The sequence below is a fragment of the Dicentrarchus labrax genome, unplaced genomic scaffold (assembly GCF_905237075.1).
Source record: "Dicentrarchus labrax unplaced genomic scaffold, dlabrax2021, whole genome shotgun sequence".
NCBI lineage: Eukaryota > Metazoa > Chordata > Actinopteri > Moronidae > Dicentrarchus > Dicentrarchus labrax.
The window spans coordinates 5,598,092-5,613,330 of NW_026136710.1; the positions used below are offsets into that span (position 1 = coordinate 5,598,092).

At 43.1% G+C, this 15,239-nt stretch overlaps 1 protein-coding gene across 1 annotated transcript in view; it reads left to right on the top strand.

The window, feature by feature from the left end:
• The window catches only part of col5a1 (procollagen, type V, alpha 1), a 73,401-nt gene that overhangs the window by 29,226 nt on the left and 28,936 nt on the right, over positions 1-15,239 (top strand). Inside the window, exons 5-20 of the mRNA XM_051411749.1 lie at positions 5,921-6,052; positions 6,871-6,978; positions 7,067-7,498; positions 7,822-8,328; positions 8,452-8,508; positions 10,149-10,190; positions 10,765-10,827; positions 10,929-11,003; positions 12,948-13,040; positions 13,383-13,439; positions 13,614-13,667; positions 13,886-13,939; positions 14,080-14,133; positions 14,256-14,309; positions 14,404-14,457; positions 14,959-15,003. Coding sequence (XP_051267709.1) covers positions 5,921-6,052; positions 6,871-6,978; positions 7,067-7,498; positions 7,822-8,328; positions 8,452-8,508; positions 10,149-10,190; positions 10,765-10,827; positions 10,929-11,003; positions 12,948-13,040; positions 13,383-13,439; positions 13,614-13,667; positions 13,886-13,939; positions 14,080-14,133; positions 14,256-14,309; positions 14,404-14,457; positions 14,959-15,003 — 1,881 coding nt within the window. The remainder of the gene's footprint in view (positions 1-5,920; positions 6,053-6,870; positions 6,979-7,066; positions 7,499-7,821; positions 8,329-8,451; positions 8,509-10,148; positions 10,191-10,764; positions 10,828-10,928; positions 11,004-12,947; positions 13,041-13,382; positions 13,440-13,613; positions 13,668-13,885; positions 13,940-14,079; positions 14,134-14,255; positions 14,310-14,403; positions 14,458-14,958; positions 15,004-15,239) is intronic.

Genomic DNA, 15,239 nt, shown 5'->3' on the forward strand with positions numbered 1-15,239 from the left:
GCAGGCAACTGAGTGCATTTTGCTGCCTTGTTTTTCTGTCAAATCTAAGTTTTCCCAGAGATAAAATCAACTCAGTGGGGAAGAGATCCATCTGAGATTTATTTGAGAGGCATTCTGACTCCATGTGTGAAATGCAATCTTCCCCAGCTTGATTTTGTCATCCAGTAATCCAGATGTATCTGGGCACATAAGTTTTTGAAGCATTAGTCATCACAGATAATAAGGACTATTACAGATTTAAGTAGAGAATTTACTGTGTGTAGATCACTGTGTAATAATCCATAAACGGACTCTCTACACGGACATTGCTGTAGTCACGTGTGTCTGCATTATCTTGTCCAAGCTATATGTCATGCTTCACTGTCAGAGCACACTACTTCTATAGAATTTAGGAATAGGATGTAGACTTCAGTAGCCCCAGGGAAGATGGAGTTTCCACCATGGATAATTAAGAGAATTTCCCTAACTCATGTCAGATGTTTGTCTTTCGCCCCCTTATTCCCTCTGTTATTCCTCTACTGTGTCAGCAAGGTCTGAAGTGTGCCCTCAGCACTTTTTTTATGTAGATTTCAGCAAATGGCCAAGGCAAACACTCAGAATCTACGGCTATGAGGTGAGGCAAGCCTCTCTGGTTTCCACTACCCCAAAGGAACGGGAAATGGGAATATGGCTGCTCATAGTCCTTAGAGATGTGGAATTTAAATCTTATACAGAAGGGAGTGTGATGTGGGAGGCTGAGGGGTGAAATGATGGAGATGGGATCCAAAAAACAGGACAGCGGCGAGGAGGTGAGGGGATTGTTAAGGTGCTGTACAGTGGATAAGTGAAGAGGCAGACAGACCTGTTGCTCTTGGCAGCTGCTCTGAGCGCTGGGAGTGAGCTACAGTCTGGAGGGGAAAGTGTATGTGGGTGAAAATGTACTTGATGTCTGGTAACGGTTTCATTCTGTAAATTTGTTAGTGTGGAATTTCTCCGGAGGCATATGTGTGTCACGTACGTATGTATATACTATGTAGACAATGTGTGTCTAGTTTGTTTGTGTGTCCATGTGCATTTTTGTGTGTGTGTCCATGCTGATTTATGGCCTCTGTGCGGCGAGCTGACCTCTGCAATGTGTTGTTTGGTTTTTGTGGTCAGGTTGGAGTATGCCCAGGCTCTGGGACTGTCAGTGTGCCGGTGTGGGCTGGCAGTGGGACCCAAGGCCTGGCTCAGAGCTCAGGGCTGACTATGTAAATACGCTGTGAAAGTAGCTCGCCTTAAAATGCAGCCAGAGCTCGGACCTCCCAGAGTCTTATCCTGGTCTGTGGGGCCCTCCTATCCATTTGCCTTTGCTGACAAAAATGATGAGAAACTTGACCTGAGTTTTTCTTCTTCAAGCCGTTGTGTGAGGTGCAAAAAGGTAAACAGGGCCATTATCAGGTGTCCCCGGGGATATGACGATATAATGAGCATTGGTTTGCGCTGTTTATTTCATGCTATGTTGCTCTAAGCCAAGAAAGTGAACATTTCATGGGACGCTGAGCACAGCCTCCCTAAACTGATCAGCAGGGGGTCGCCTGACATCACCAAGACCTTACTCTAATCAAAATAAGTCTTTGTAGTCTTCCCTTCGCCTCATGCTTGAAGTTACGTGTGTATAGAGAAAAAGAAAGAGAAGAAAGGAGAATATATGCGTGCAGTTCATTTTGTTACGCTTTGTATAGCAATAATTGACCCCATTCATTAGCTGTCCGCTGTGATGTGATGATTTTGAAACCACACCAGTATTGCTTTCCATCCCATGCATCACATATTTTTATATAGAAGAGGGAGGGAACACAATGAACTCGGTCCACCCTGCATGATTGTGGGTCAGGTTCAGATGGAGACAAATGTTTGGCTTCATGCTCATTAGAGCACTCTCCTGCCCCCACCTGGACACAACCAGAACCTCCAGAAGGGATATATGTGTGAGGGTGAGGTTCAGGGATTAAAGCCAAAAAGTTGATGTGACATTTTAGTCAATAAAAACAGAAAGAATAGATGCATCTGAAAGCTTTCAAGCATGTTCTTCTTTGTTGTAAGCTGCAGTTCGTTATCACTCGTGGATTCATGTGCATGTTTTGTGTGCCCATGCAAGTGTTTTTTCAACAGTTTCTTTAACATGAAGTATGTGAAGTCAGCACAGCCTTTGCTCACAGCCAAAGGCAATGGCTTTTCCACCAGAGCTCGACATGCAGAGACCATTGGCCAGGAGAAGAGTCGTATTTCAGCTGAGTCCAGGGAGATGCTGACAGCGGCAGCCCTGTTATTGTCTGAAAATTCTGCCTTAAGCACCACTCTGATGTGCCACATGATGCTCCACAGTGAAAAATGTCACTGTCCCCTCTCAAACAGCAAAGATGATTGCATGTATTTTATGGTTCCCCCAGGGGTTTGGGTGTGATTGTATAATTCCAGGTTATTTTTTTCCTTTGGTGTGCTCTGTTTGGGTGTAGGATTGGTGGTGCATGTGTGTCTGTGTTGCTGTATATTAATCATTTTATATATGGCATACTTCAGTCTGCGTTTGTGTCACATATCAGCCTCCGTTGGTGTGACTTTAAGCTTTAATTTCCTGTTCTTTTTTAGTGTTTGGTTAACCAATCACGCTTATCGAATTTTGAATCCCTGACTCCGCACATAGAGTACTTGCAGTGCAGTTTCTTGACATCAAAATATAGAGAGGTGGTCCATATACAGTAATGGGGAAAATATCTCACGCATTAATGGGCTGCTGGACTGAGTTGACCATTCAGCGCCAGAATCCTAAATGAGAATTTTGGCATTAGCATACAGCTGGAGTACAGTATAGGAATATTTACTGCTTCCCTACATCTGTAAAACAGCAGCTTATATAACGTTTGGCAACAGAATCTGTTGAGCGACGTGCGGTGAAAAGAGCAGCTCTGGCTCAAAGAAAAGGAAATCAGAACCAGCTTTAGTGGTTGTCACGGTGGATCAAGACTTTGACAATAGTTTTACTGTGAAGGTGTACAGTTTTCATGGGAACGCGTGTACCGTATGCCTTTTATATCAAGGCAGAGAAAATTTATCCGTAAAGATGGAGGATGAAAAGGACATAAGCAAGCATCTTTTTGTGATGATTTGTCAAATACAAGACCTTTTTGCATGTCGTTGCATTTTAGTTTCCCATTATTCTGTATATCTGAAATAAAGTAAGAAGTTTGCACTTTCAAATAATTGTGTATACTTTAAAATTGTGACTAAAAATTAAAGGGGCACTGCACAGATTTTACACATCAGTCAATATACATGTCATGGAGCATACTACACAGCCTGTAAAAGATGTATATGTCTTCTGTAGTACTGGAGGAGCAAATAAGGAGAAAATGACCCCAGATGATGTCATAGCGATGTCATTAGGGTTGTCTCAGATGGGCTCAGAATTTATACATTTGTAACAGAAGTTTTGCATTACAACCTGGTGTGAGGTTTAATAGGCGGATTTATCAGGCAGAGAGAGTCTAATAAAGAGACGCTAGGAAATTGCATTTTGGGAATTGTAGGATTTTTGGCGCTTAACGTATACCAAGGACTAAAAGTGAGGATACCTCACTCTGCAGTATTGATTTTGGCTTTTCTTTTTTCTTTCGCCATTCTCTAGACTTATTCTAAGCGCAATCTATGTTTTGTTTCTAAAATGTTTGTTTCTAACTCCTCTTTGCCTATCCATCTGCATTTGGTTTAATGCAGTGCTCAGTGCCTGGCTTCTCATTTTATAGTCCAGAACTTTTAACACAGAATAAAACTTCAGATGGCTGGAACTGTTTGTGCTGAATGGTCCAACGCAACTGAGCACAGCTCAGCTCAGGTCCACACTCCCCATCCAGCTTCTTCTCATCCTTTTTTCCCCTCTCACATGCCTTTGGCTGTAGGGTTAGTACAATCGAATGCAGCCATCAGCTTTTCCAGCCTCAATAAAATCCCTATAACAGCACACGTTTCTCTCCAGTCATACACACAGCTCTTTCTTTCTCTGTGTACATGTCACACATCATTAAGCACATTCTGCCACAGTGCTCTCAGGGCTGTGAGGATGTTCTCATTAACACTTAGGTGTATGAATACTTATCATGGTGCAATTAGGATCACACCACTTGTGGTCGGGATCTACCCTGACATTCCTTTGGCAGCTCTGGGAGATGGAGAAAAAGAGAGCAGGGTAAAAAGAAAAAGGAAAGCTAAAGAATGGCATGTGAATAGGAAAGCAGTTGCAATGCTCCAGACGCCAGGGCTGTTTTGTCATACAGAGGGCTTATTCCTTATTGAATGTGACCTCATTTCAAACATTGAACTCCCATCATCCCCTTTCAGTGCAGCTGTGACACACAGTCTTGCCAGGATAAGGGAGAGACGGACTGTCAAATTGATAGCAAGTAAAGACTCCTTACAGATCCTGACTTTGGACAAAGAGCTCAGTAGTAGCCATTTGAAAGTTTCCTGGGAGCTCTGAGTTTATAGCTTAGGGAGCTGTTTAATGGCTCCAGTCTTTCTGTCTTAGAGGAAGTACTAGGATTTGTTTTCTTGCATCCACCATAAACCCCACTGATAGCATAAGCCAAGGACGGAGCAGGAAACATAATTTTGTGGGGTGTTTTGCAAGGGTTATTAAAGGACCCGAGACACGGAGTTCTGTGTGGTATGTTCGAGTGTAGTGGGGGGATTGGTGCTCCTCAGTGAACTGTCACTGGTTAGACCACAAAAGCAATCCATTTATGTTTGTCAGAAAAGAGAACTATCCATGAAGAATTTAAGTTGGAAAGACATGTTGAGGGATTTCAGATTTTTGGCAATCGAACATAATTAAAAACACTTTATCCTCTGTGCTGGTTTGTTCCCATAGTTGCATCGCTTCATGATTCTCATACCCCCTGAAAATATATTTGTTTCAGCAAAGTTGTGTTTGATTGATGTGGAATGACATCACTGGATTTGGAAGTGTGATTAGGACATGTTTGGATTGATACAATACAGCCTTTTGGTGCCATATGCATTCTGTTGAGAAACATGTGGCAAACACACACACACCCAGCTCCCTATGTAGCCTGGGGATCCTTTTGAGCCTTTTTCTTTTTTCCCTCTTGTTCTCTCTTGCTCTTTTTCTACCAATCTCCTCTCTTCTGTCTCTTTCTTGAGTTTTTTCTTTCTTGAAATCCCTGACTTCTGCTGCTGTTCCAACCCTGTTCACCTCAGTGTATGCACACACACCTTTAAGTCAAATGTCTCCCGTCAGATATCTGTAACTGCAGGTCTGCTCATGTTCTCCATGTCGCACATGCTAAGTTGATTCATTTCTTTTGCACAATCAGCTCAAAGGCAAAAATCACTCATGTCCCATTCAGATCTGGTGCAGGGCTTAGGTATGCTGTTCAAAAATCATTCATCTTGTTAAAGAGATTGTGTGTGTGTGTGTGTGTGTGTGTGTGTGTGTGTGTGTGTGTGTGTGTGTGTGTGTGTGTGTGTGTAAGAGAGACTGTGGTTGTGTGTGTTTGTTTGTGTCATCGTCCACAGCATGAAGTCAGTTGTTCCATGTTCTCTTGTAGCTCGGCTCTGTTTGCTGTAAGCTTTTTGTCTCACACTCGACTCTGATGTGAAACGACACTCTTGGACTCCGCACAAAGTTCTTCATCATTTAGTCACCCTTAGATTCCCCTGGCTTGACCTAGTTTCAGGACTGCCTGTTCTGCATGTGGTATTGCTGCACACAGATGTTCTCCCTCATCTTTATTTGTTTATATTCCTTCATTTTTCCTCCACAGGTCACAGAGTGTGAGACCAGCGTCTCTGTCACTGTTGATTGTTTGCTTGTTTATTTACATGCATGACTTGTGTCTGTGTCCAGTGAGTCTCATGACTTCCTGTTTCTTGTGGTTTCCAGGGAGACATCCAGCAGCTAATGATTGTAGCAGACCATCGCGCTGCCTATGACTACTGTGAGCACTACAGCCCCGATTGTGAAGTGCCAGTGCCCGACCAGCCTCAGAACCAGGACCCCAACACAGATGAATACGTGAGTGACAAGACATTTAGGTTTTTATCATATCATATGTTCCTTTTAACTCAGAGCTCACAGTGCAGCGTTGTGAACTCAAGGCCATTACATTGCCCATTACTAGTGGCAAGAGAAGTGTTCTCATGGCTTGACCTTACTCAAGGAAGTTCATTTTCCTTAATCCATAATTGTCTCTAATACTCAAATCAGATCTCGGCTGGATCCTGTGCTGAAAAGAGCCTCTTGGCTTAAGCAGGAGAACTGCACTCTGCCAGAGGAAAGTGCTGACTGGGAAGAACAGGGTTATCAGGCTATGCAGTTAGTTAATAATGTTCAGGAATGATGTGGTGCCTGCCTAAGCCTGCATCCCTGCACCGTGCCGTTTTCTGCAGTGAATACCAATACAGTATATGCATGCTAAATAAAGGTGTGTCAGTGAAGTGTAAAAAGATGGACAGGAAGCTCTTCCTCTCGATCTTTTCTTGGCCCTGGGGCCTGTCAGTATGCCCGCAAGGTATACATAAAATGTACCTGTTTTTTTCTAAGGGTGGGTGACGGATTCATTAGGAAAGCAGTGGAAAAGTAATTTGTCATTCAGTCGTAACAAGTTGCAACTTGGAGATACAGCATGAGGTGTCCGCGTGTAGAAAGCATTCCTGTGTGCTTCTGATCGATGGCCGGTCTGTCGCACATATATCAGCCAAGACCCAGCAGCAACAGAGCAGTAGATCATATTTAAAAATCACGTTTTTAATAATTGATAGTTTTTCTTTCTCTCTCAGCCACACTCTCTCAGTGTCAGTGTAATGTTTCTTTCCTTTTCCTTTCTCCTTTAGAACACAGAGGAGGACAGCTACTATTATGAATACCCTTACTATGAGGACGTGGATGGCAAGCCTTATCAGTCATCGTCTGATACTGAGACAGCCGAAAAAGAAGTCAAGGTAATCTGCCACAAATGGACTTCATATATGAATGTGAAAGTCGCATTCTTTTAAATGCACCTAAGTAAACATCAACTCTATCCTCTAGGTGACAGACGGAGACAGCGTGGTGACCACAGTGGAGAAGGTATTGGGAGGCACTGATCAAGTGTCCATCTCCACTAGCTCAGCTACTGGCACCGGCCAATCCAAACCGAGCTCTTCAGATACTGCCACTGGCGGAGGAGACGCCTACGGAGAGGAGACCAGCCCTTACGACGGCTACGACGGCTACGGTAACTATGAGACCTACTACGACGAGTCCACGGCATCACCTGATGGGGACTCCCCTCGACGCGTCACTATCACCAGCCCCAGCATGGGCATAGGGGGTGAGCTGGATCTGGAAGCAGCGGCAAAGATTCACTTGGATGCAGGGGCGGGAAAGACAGTCATCACCAGCGGAGGAGGAGGAGGAGGAGGAGGAGGAGGAGGAGGAGGAGGAGGAACTTCAATAACCATCACTAGCAATAAGACATCAGTAGGTTGACATTTGTAACACTTACATCCTCGCTTAATCGTTGCTGTGACCTGTAGGTCTAATAGGTATTGCTGAACTGTTAAAAGACATTTTAAATTGAGATAAAAATATAGAGACAAATGCAATGTTATGTGGTTATTTTTCAAGGTTTTTTTGTTTATACAGGAAAGACTTTATTGACAGTTACCTCTAACTGAAACAAGCAATGCTGCAAATTCCAGACCTTAGTTTTGGAGAATGCGAGAAACACTCTTTGCATTACCCCTTGTGTTGTTCCTTACATATACCTAACATTACCTAACTATATATGTGTGTTTTTACAGGTAGGAAGTTCCTATGATGACTACGGTGATGGATACGATTATGGCGTGGACAGCCATTACACCACTGGTGGAGGCGGTGGCAGCAGCAGCAATACAGTTCACATTGGTGGTGGCGGAGGCGGCGGCAGCAGCACTACAGTCCAGATTGGAGTCGGAGGAGGCAGCAGCAGCAGCAGTTCTACCATCACTTCTGGGGGCGGGTCTGCCGGAGGTAGTTCTGTGTCCGTGGGTGGTGGTTCAGTCTCTGTGGGAGGTGGCTCAGTCTCTGCTGGAGGATCTTCCACCGCTGGAGGTGGAACGGCCAGCGCCGGCACCGGAGCAGGGGGGTCCATCGCCACTGGAACGGGCCTGGGCGTGGAAGGCGAGGGCGACTACACAGACCTTGATGGGTTCAAGGAAGAAGAAATCTCCAACTATGGCGATTCAGACTATGACATCTACGAAGACCTGGAATATGACGGGGGCAAAAAAGTGCTGCCTGCTGAGACCAATGAGTATTACGGACAGGTGAAAAATAATGGAAGGACGTACTGGCAAAGACCTGATCTTGAAGATGAGGAGGATAGCATGATGAGGGTGATGAAGAGGAGGGGTGCTGATTATGTTTGTTTCTGTGTGTTTGGCGTGTAGGTTGACGGAGCTCGCGGCGAGAAGGGACAGAAGGGAGAGCCTGCTGTTATTGAGCCTGTGAGTACCACTATTTAAACAACATACTTGAGCAGCAGATGTAGGCTGCATGTGCTTGTGTGCACATGGGTCTATGCGTGGATGTTTATATTTGCGAGTACATAGGATTGATCCACATCTAAACACAATCCACCCCTCACTTCTGAATGAAAATTCAGACCAAACACACTCACTAAGGCCTACCAGATCTTTCACAGAGTATCCTTGGGCGAGTCCTCGCTCCTGGCTGGCCGTCAGGACTACAGCATAAACATTTGGAGAATGGCCATGCAGGGATTGTCAATAATCTCTAAACACAGTGTGGGTAGTGTGTAAACACAGGGGGAAGTAGAGGCAGGGAAGGAGAACAAAAGAGGGTAAGAAACACTTTTCCTGCCTCTCTGCCAAAACCTTTTTAAAAATATAAACAGGTGGAATACATCAGCTCTGATTCACTCACATATCCAGGTAACAGCGAAAATGAGGATGACTCCTTTAGTATGTTTGCAAAGGTACATCAGACACAGACAGATTTTTTATATCTAATACAGCTACAGCTGTTTCACTTCAAACAAATGTCACTGAGCTCTGCTAAATATACATGCCACTTTAACTGAGTGTCTTCATGTTTATATGTGAGAGCAGAAATGAGTGTGTGTCTAAATCCACTTCCAAGATGACCGTTTGTGTATGTGTGTGTATACATGTTCGAGAACTAGTTCGCGTACACATCACCACCCAGTGCGTCTCGTCTCTTCTAAACTTGTAAAAACCTGAAACAGACATTATTACACACAAACATAAAAACGCACACTCACTTTCCCCCCAAGGTCTATCCCTTTTCCCATCACACACACTGCAGGCAAAACACAGGCGTAACCTGGAGAGTGTCAAAGATCAATCGGGTAATTTTAAGGATGAAAATGCTGCGTGGGTACAGCTCGGGGGGTTGATGAAAAAACTATGCTGGGGTCGCATAATAAGTTTGGATATTGTGTGGGTTTCTGTCCTCATAACAAAAGCAGGAAGTCAAAATGTTACCGCAAGAGCAAACAAAACAAAGCAATATCTCCGTAGCCACAGAGCTGCAACGATGCATCTGCAAGTCAGATGCTCGTGAGTCCACACCGAACTGAAATGGCTTGCTGATTTTTCTGTACCGTAAATGTTAGAAATACTCTTTGATAAGTGTAAATTCCCAAAGATGCTATCATTGAAATATATTTCAAAGCGCAGACACATGCATAAACTACTTTTATGTTGCATGCATGATCAGAGATCTGGTCAGTGTCGACAAATTTATTGGACAAATTAATTATCACTTAAGTTTGATCTTCCCTCAGCTTCGTTGGAGAGCCCCTCAGGGCGCCTTTGCCTCTGTGTCTCTGCAGTAATTCACCCTCCTGTTCTCCATGGATTAATTGCGAGCATAACTGAAATGACAGGCAGGAATGTACATTCATTTGAAGACATTGAGATGGAAAGTTGATAGGCAGGTGTGTTGGAACATGTATGCATGTACACTGGCTTTAACCAATGCTTGTGAGTGCATCTGTATTGACTGAGATTTTTGCATACAGACATGTACTTATGAATGAGGCCAGGAGATAGTTGTGGGAACTCTTGTGGTATCTGATGATTTCTGTGCTTGTGTGTTTCAGGGAATGTTGGTGGAGGGTCCGCCTGGGCCTGAAGGGCCAACAGTGAGTAAATCTGTCTCTCTTAAGTCCCTCCCTTTTAACTTCCTATTTTTTTTTCTTGTCTTGCATTATTCTTTGTAATCTTTGTTGATAAATAAAAGCTGATAACAGTTTATGTCACCCATTCCTCTAGTCTCTTTATGCTATGTCCTCTGGATAGGAAAATGCAAGTTTTAGTGCTGTGCTGTGAAAATCCCTGGCTGCCTGATTCCCAGTGCAAAAGGAGTGGCCAAAACAGTCCCCCTGAAGAGATATGGACTTGCCCAGATGTTGAAGAACTAAATTATTTATCTAGGGAGATTTTTTCAGGCACAGTTGCTCTTGACACCCTGCAGATGGAGTCCCATAGAGTTCAGCCATTCAAGCGTTGGGCTATAGACAAATAAAGAGCGCCTCACAAAGGATTTACAACTCAACAAGCTGTCCCATATTGCCTCATGCATTCCTTTCTCCCATGTGTGACCACTTTCCACAATAAAGGCGAGAGCTTTAGTGGAACAAATATGACTGTTTCTTTGTTAGTGTCCGCATTGTGTATGTATGATGAGTGTAAAATGAGATATTTTGCTTGAAATAGGGTCTCCCCGGACCCCCAGGTGCTTCTGGCCCACCAGGCAGTCCTGGAGATTCTGGAGAGAGGGTAAAGATACTTTCTTTATATCCCACTTATTTTTAAATCTCTAAAAATAGAAATTTCTGTCAGTGTGTATGCGCTCATGTCTTTGTAATTTTCCTTCTAAGGGTCCTCCTGGTCGTGCTGGTCTTCCTGGTGCTGATGGTCTGCCAGGACCCCCTGGAACTATCCTGATGCTGCCTGTAAGTACATTATAAGTGTTTAAAAGAGTGTTTAAAATAGACAAATAGGAAACACTGTCTGGTTTCATGTTTACCCCACTTAAAGCGTTAAAACATTTTCCATGTGGCTTTATATCCTAGTTTAGACTTGTTTAAAGCCAAGTATGATGTATCTTTCTTTTTCGTCAAAAACTATGACATGTGGTTTACACAGCTTAGTGGACTGAAGGGGGTTTCCTTTGAAACCATTTTTAATAGACCTGCCCCTTACGAAGAGTTTGTAATATAAATCTGTGCTTTAGCAACCCCTTGTGGTATATTTTGTAAGTTAACCCCCCCCCCATCCACCTGTAGTGCTCACTCTCAGCTCAACTCAAATCTACATATTATAGGTCTTTCTCCACCTACAACGACATTTTTTAGCCAAAATTTAAACTATCCTATCGTGTGTCCTTCCAGGAACTCGTCAAGCTTTAGACAGGAAGCAAAGCAACGCTGTCGGTTCTCTTTGTAGCTTCAGCTGCATTCAGTGCTTCAACTGCGATAGTTACACAGCCAAGCTAATGACTTCCTATGCTGTCTACCTTTTTTTACTTTCTTTCCCTTGTACTTGGAAGATGTCTGAAACTGCTGCTGTTGGACTTGATTAGTTGTACAGATGTGAAGTTGCGGTTTCGGGGGTCCACAGAGCTGTCTGGGTGAGCCATGTGGCAGGCGCTGTCTGGACAGGAACTCAAGTCATTCTGGTGTATCCACTGGCAGAGAGCACAACTTGAAATCTGATCCTTTAGCTCCAAGCCTAATGAGAAACATGCATTGTTGTTTCACTCTTCTTTCACCAGAGGACTCTTTAGTTCAGTGTTGAAATTGTGGAATCAACATGACAAGGTTAAATGGCAAATCTTGACACTTGCTTAAATTGCCAACTTGCATTCATCCAGTAGTAATCATCTTCTTCTTTAAATTCTGTTGACAGCCTGCTCTACCATGAGTTGGTGTTTTGTGAATAAATGATGTAGTTCCCATCTTTCCCAGTGTTTTTCTCTTGCCCTGGCCTTTCCAGTCAACAATGTAATGAAGCAGAACATTTTGTTCAAGGCTCTGTGATGCAGAGAAATGTCAGTAAAGAAATTAATACTGGAGAAGGAAGGACAAAAAGCGCTAAAAAGATGAAGAGAGAAAGAATGAAAGACAGACCAAAGGACAGGCAGACTGGCAGGCATGAAAAAAAAAAATAGCTGCATATATTTGATTGTGACTGAGATAGCGAAGGGAAGGGCCAATATTTAATCAAAGTCAGCAGAAATCTTTTCAGAAGAAGAAACTGTGGGATTTGCACAATAGTTGTGAAAAGTTTGTGCTGTGGAGAAATTTGGTTCATGGTGGGTGAGCTGCAGTAGGTCTGACTCAGCCCTGATGTTCTGAATCAACTGTTTCAATTTTGCTTCTTGGTAACAATGTTTTTTGTGATGGTGAAACCCCGCACAGTATTTCACTGTTGTATTGCTGTGCATCTGTAAACGGACCGACTGTCAGCCTCCTGAGAACTGCGCTACGTAACCCAACCCAAGATGCCTGGCCCAAACAAACCTGTGTTGCACCACAACCTTGGATGTTCACCTACGGTGCAATGTTGGCTTATCACCACCAGATGTCAGTATAATTCGAAGCTCATGGCCTGCAGAGGCAGCCCTTGATGGTGCTGGCTTGGCAGCTGGAGGCTGACGCTTACTGTAGCTCATCATCTGTTACATAGTTTCAAGATGAAGATGCTGTATTAAAGAAATATTGGAGCTATTGTTGGGAACAGCTGTCAGTATTTAAACTAAAGTATTTATTGTGCTGCAAGAATCTTTATCATTCTACATTTCTCATCTATTATTTGTGTGTTTTGCCAGTGCCTACTGAGTGTTGGTATTATTTTTACTGGAGCGAAGTCTCACCAACCTGTGATTCCTTCCATAGTTTAGAATGAGCGCTGGAGGTGACTCTGGACAGAAGGGACCTGCTGTATCAGCACAGGAAGCCCAGATGCAAGCCATCATGCAGCAGGCTAGGGTAACAGTTTACACACAAACACATCAGTAGTCAGTATTATACTGTGCTGTACTTGTTTTTTCTATTTTACAAACTTGCATCTCCTGTTTTAGATTTTTGTTAAGTTAGATTTTATTCCTTTTTTGCCACATTTTCCACAGCAGCTTGAATATAATATTATAATATTTTTTGTTGTATTTTTACAGACACAAAAATTGCACATACACATATGCAAATGGTTAATCAGTGTTATATTTAATCACACATCAGCTAAATGTACTGTGCAACAGCTTTCATTCTTTTATTCTTTCTCTGTTTGTTATTTTTTGATGATATCGCTAATCGTTCCCTTCCTATCTTCAGCTGGCTATGCGTGGCCCTACAGGTCCAATGGGTTTGACTGGCAGGTCCGGCCCTCTGGTATGTATTTCGAATCATGTCACGGCAAACACAGACTCAAAATCAATACAAAGTTTATGTCAAAAATTTGATCAGCAGTTATTGTAGTGCACAGTACACAAAGTGAATATACAAACAGTCTGTAGCTGAGTTGTTATTAGTTTTGTGTCTATCAAATTTTCTTTTCCTTCTCAGGGTCCTCCTGGTGTACCAGGACTGAAGGGAGAGTCTGGAGAGTCAGGTCCTCAGGTATGAGACATAAAAAAGAAGTTTTTATCCAAACAACTAACCTTAACCTGAAAACTTGTTGATTTTAAAACTTGTTTAACTTTAACTTATATATTGTTGAACTATTGCAGTATTTCATTAGTTAGCTAATTATTTTTGTACACTTAAAAGCCTAGTAATGCAATTTTTCTTGCCTCAAAGAAATGCCTCAAGGTTTAATATGAGTGTGTTTGTTTCAGGGACCACGTGGACCTTTGGGATCCCCAGGACCTTCTGGAAAGCCTGGCAGAAGGGTATGCGTGACACAAACAACATATTACTTTCTGATACTCATGAGGAATAATTGATACATTACGGAGTGCTGAATTAAAACCCAGGCATATTCGAGTCTTCACTGTGTAGTGATTCAGCTGATCTGTTGTTATTTTTACAGGGTCGTCCTGGAAGCGACGGTGCCAGGGGCATGCCAGGACAGTCTGGACCCAAGGTACCTTGTCTACCACATTCATAATACACTTCAGTGCACTATATTTCATAATACCAGTTTAAGTTTTTTGTTCAACAAACTTGTACAAGAGGTATGCAACTTGTTTTTTCTTTCCTCTTCAGGGAGACAGAGGGTTTGATGGTCTGGCTGGACTTCCTGGTGAAAAAGGACACAGAGTAAGATGTTTTGTGGTGCTATGAAAAGTGTGCATGTGTGTGTGTGTTTCTTTTGATGTGTGCTACTGTTAAATCTTAATGTTTGTTGTTATAGGGTGAATCTGGACCCTCTGGACCTCCTGGTGCTCCTGGAGAGGATGGAGAGAGGGTAAAAATACCTTTTTTTCCCCTTTATTTTCCCTTGGTTATAACAGCCTATAAGACCAGATAGGAGTAAAGCTTGTGTCTGATGTATGTCATCCCTTAACCACTATTGTTATGTTGCAGAAAGACAGAAATTACTCTGAGCTGAACTTCTTCTTCTTACCAAACTCACCTTTTGTCAGCACCCAAAATTCACTTTCATTTGCTCTCCCTGTCTTCAATTTCTCACTAAATTTTCTCCCTTACATTTTTGATCTCTGCACACCTTTATCTGCTTCTAATCTCTCTCCACCATCCTCATTACCCACAGCTGATGCAACCTGATCCCCTCTTCCCCTGCTTTTTCTTTCTGCCTTCCCATTATCTCTCGACCCTCATAACACACACACACACACACACACACACACACACACACACACACACACACACATCGTCACTTTCTCCTCCATTATCATCCCCCCGTCTTGTTCTAGATTCTGACCCATTCTCTCTCTCTATTTCCCAGGGAGATGATGGAGAGATCGGACCCAGGGGACTTCCTGGTGAACCAGTGAGTGATTACATGTATTCCCATTCAGCCTTACTCTGGGAGATTGTTGATGATAGAACTGAGAGCTCAGGGCCCACTGTCATCATGCCATTGTGTTAGTGAACAATCATATGGCCTGATGATATCATATATATCATCTGCAGACTGCAGCCACTGTTCATATTCATATAAATTTTTTTTTAGCATCATATTGGTGGGAAGTGTGTGATCAGTGGTTTGCTAGTGCTTCATCTGTA